The sequence below is a fragment of the Pinus tabuliformis genome, chromosome 1_1, assembly GCF_031772625.1.
Source record: "Pinus tabuliformis cultivar Carrire ecotype Pingquan chromosome 1_1, CPIR1, whole genome shotgun sequence".
Lineage (NCBI taxonomy): Eukaryota > Viridiplantae > Streptophyta > Pinopsida > Pinales > Pinaceae > Pinus > Pinus tabuliformis.
The window spans coordinates 110,177,719-110,179,648 of NC_142297.1; the positions used below are offsets into that span (position 1 = coordinate 110,177,719).

Below are 1,930 nucleotides of genomic sequence, written 5' to 3' on the forward strand. Positions count from 1 at the left end.
CCCACAACGAGCAACAGTTTCGAAGCACTGGCCAAGACTGATATGCAAGATCTGGAGAAGGACATGCAGAAGGACAAGGACTCCAATAAAGAACAACCAGGAGAAACTTCAGGGCAAACAGGAAAGATGACTCAGAAGCAATCAAACCTGCAACCTCAATCTAAATCCATATCATGGCAATCACAAGGAATGGAAGTTGAATATACTGAACCAAATGAAAAATCATCAAACGAACGAGCGGATACCTCTCAAGAACCTCAAATCATGGAAGAAGATCCGGAGCCTTTAGACATAGGGGAGCTGGATATACTAGGCTTGGAACAAGCATGCAAAACAGGGAATTTTGAAAAAATACCAGATCGGCAAGTGGATAACCTAGTAGAAGTCTTGAACAGGGCACAGAAGAAATACTCTCTAGGAGTCCAAATAGGAAGTCCATGGGATGGCAAATTTATCACCAAGGACAATAAGAAGAGAGGCAGAAAAACGACACTTGAGAGAACCATCAAGATAGGAGAGATATTAGTGGAGTCAGGGAGGTATGCCAAACTGACCAGGTATTTCAATACAAACCCCCATCCTTCTCAATGAAGCTGATATCATGGAATATAAGAGGGCTTAATGGCCCAAGGAAAGGCAGATTATTAAAAAATATGCTTATGCAAGAAAAACCAAGCATACTCTTTCTGCAGGAGACGAAATGCAACTCAACAATTTTGGAAAAAATAGCAGCGAAAGCCTGGCCAGGAGGGCTAGTTACAGCTGTTGATGCTCAGGGAGCTTCGGGAGGACTTGCAATCCTTTGGGATGCGCGAGCCATCCAACTAAACAACATACAAGCTAATAAAAGTTTCATTCAGGCAACCTTTCATCTCATAGGTACTAACACCTATGGACTGATAACTAATGTCTATTTTCCTCAGGATACTGCTCAAAAAGCTCAAATCCTGAATACATTGTCAGAACTCAACTCAGACAGGCCATACCCACTTTGGATCTCTGGAGGTGATTACAACATGACAACAAGCATGGAAGAAAAACAAGGGGGTAGAAGCAGAGCAAATAGTGATGGTAATCTACTAAAAAACTTCATTCACAACAACTGGTTGGTGGATGTTCCCACAAGCAATGGCCTCTTCACTTGGAGTAATAAGAGAGAAGGATCGCAGCAGATTGCTTCGCGTCTTGATAGGTTTCTCATCTCAGACAATGCAACTCACTTAGGAGGGGAATTTACAGCGTCCATCCTTCCTATCTCAGGATCAGATCACTGGCCTATCGAACTTCAATGGAACAGGCCTGGCAACAACCTCAAACGTCCCTTCCGATTTGAAGAATTTTGGCTAACTCACCCGGACTTTGAGGAACTAGTTAGATCAACCTGGCTCAGCTTCAATCCTACCGAAGGCACAAGAATGTCTAGGTTCCAACAAAAACTCAAGCATCTTAAAGGAGAAATCAAATGATGGAATCATAATACTTTTGGCAATATTTTTAAAGCTCAAGCCACTCTCAACTTAGAAATGAAGAGAATCCAGCAAACTATTATCACTGAAGGGCGCACGGAGGAATTAACCAAGCAGGAGCAAGTCATAGAATCTAGAATATTAGAGAGAGCTAAACAGGAGGAAACATTATGGAGACAGAAATCAAGGATCAGATGGTTAAAAAATGGAGAAAAGAACACAAAATTTTTCCATAAAACTATGGTGCAGCGCAGAATGATCAATTACAATACTCACATCAAAAACGAACAAGGGGATAAAATTGAAACACATGAAGGCATTGAAGAGGAATTTCTCAGATACTTCAAGAAAGCACATCAGGAACCCAATATAAATAGAATTCCGGCTATAAATAAGGTTCTAAAGAACATTCCAAGGATAATAACAGAGGAACATAATAGTCTCCTCCTTAAGCCTATCAACCT

At 41.1% G+C, this 1,930-nt stretch overlaps 1 protein-coding gene across 1 annotated transcript; it reads left to right on the forward strand.

The window, feature by feature from the left end:
* Positions 1-653: 653 nt before the first annotated feature.
* LOC149211887 (uncharacterized) lies at positions 654-1,466 on the forward strand. Its single transcript, XM_089388503.1, has one exon. The coding sequence runs from the start codon at positions 654-656 to the stop codon at positions 1,464-1,466; it is 813 nt and encodes a 270-aa protein (XP_089244629.1).
* The last annotated feature ends 464 nt before the right edge of the window (positions 1,467-1,930 follow it).

Excerpts from the sequence above, each read along its gene's own strand:
- LOC149211887 (XM_089388503.1), top strand. The coding sequence starts at position 654 with ATGCTTATGCAAGAAAAACCAAGCATACTCTTTCTGCAGGAGACGAAA.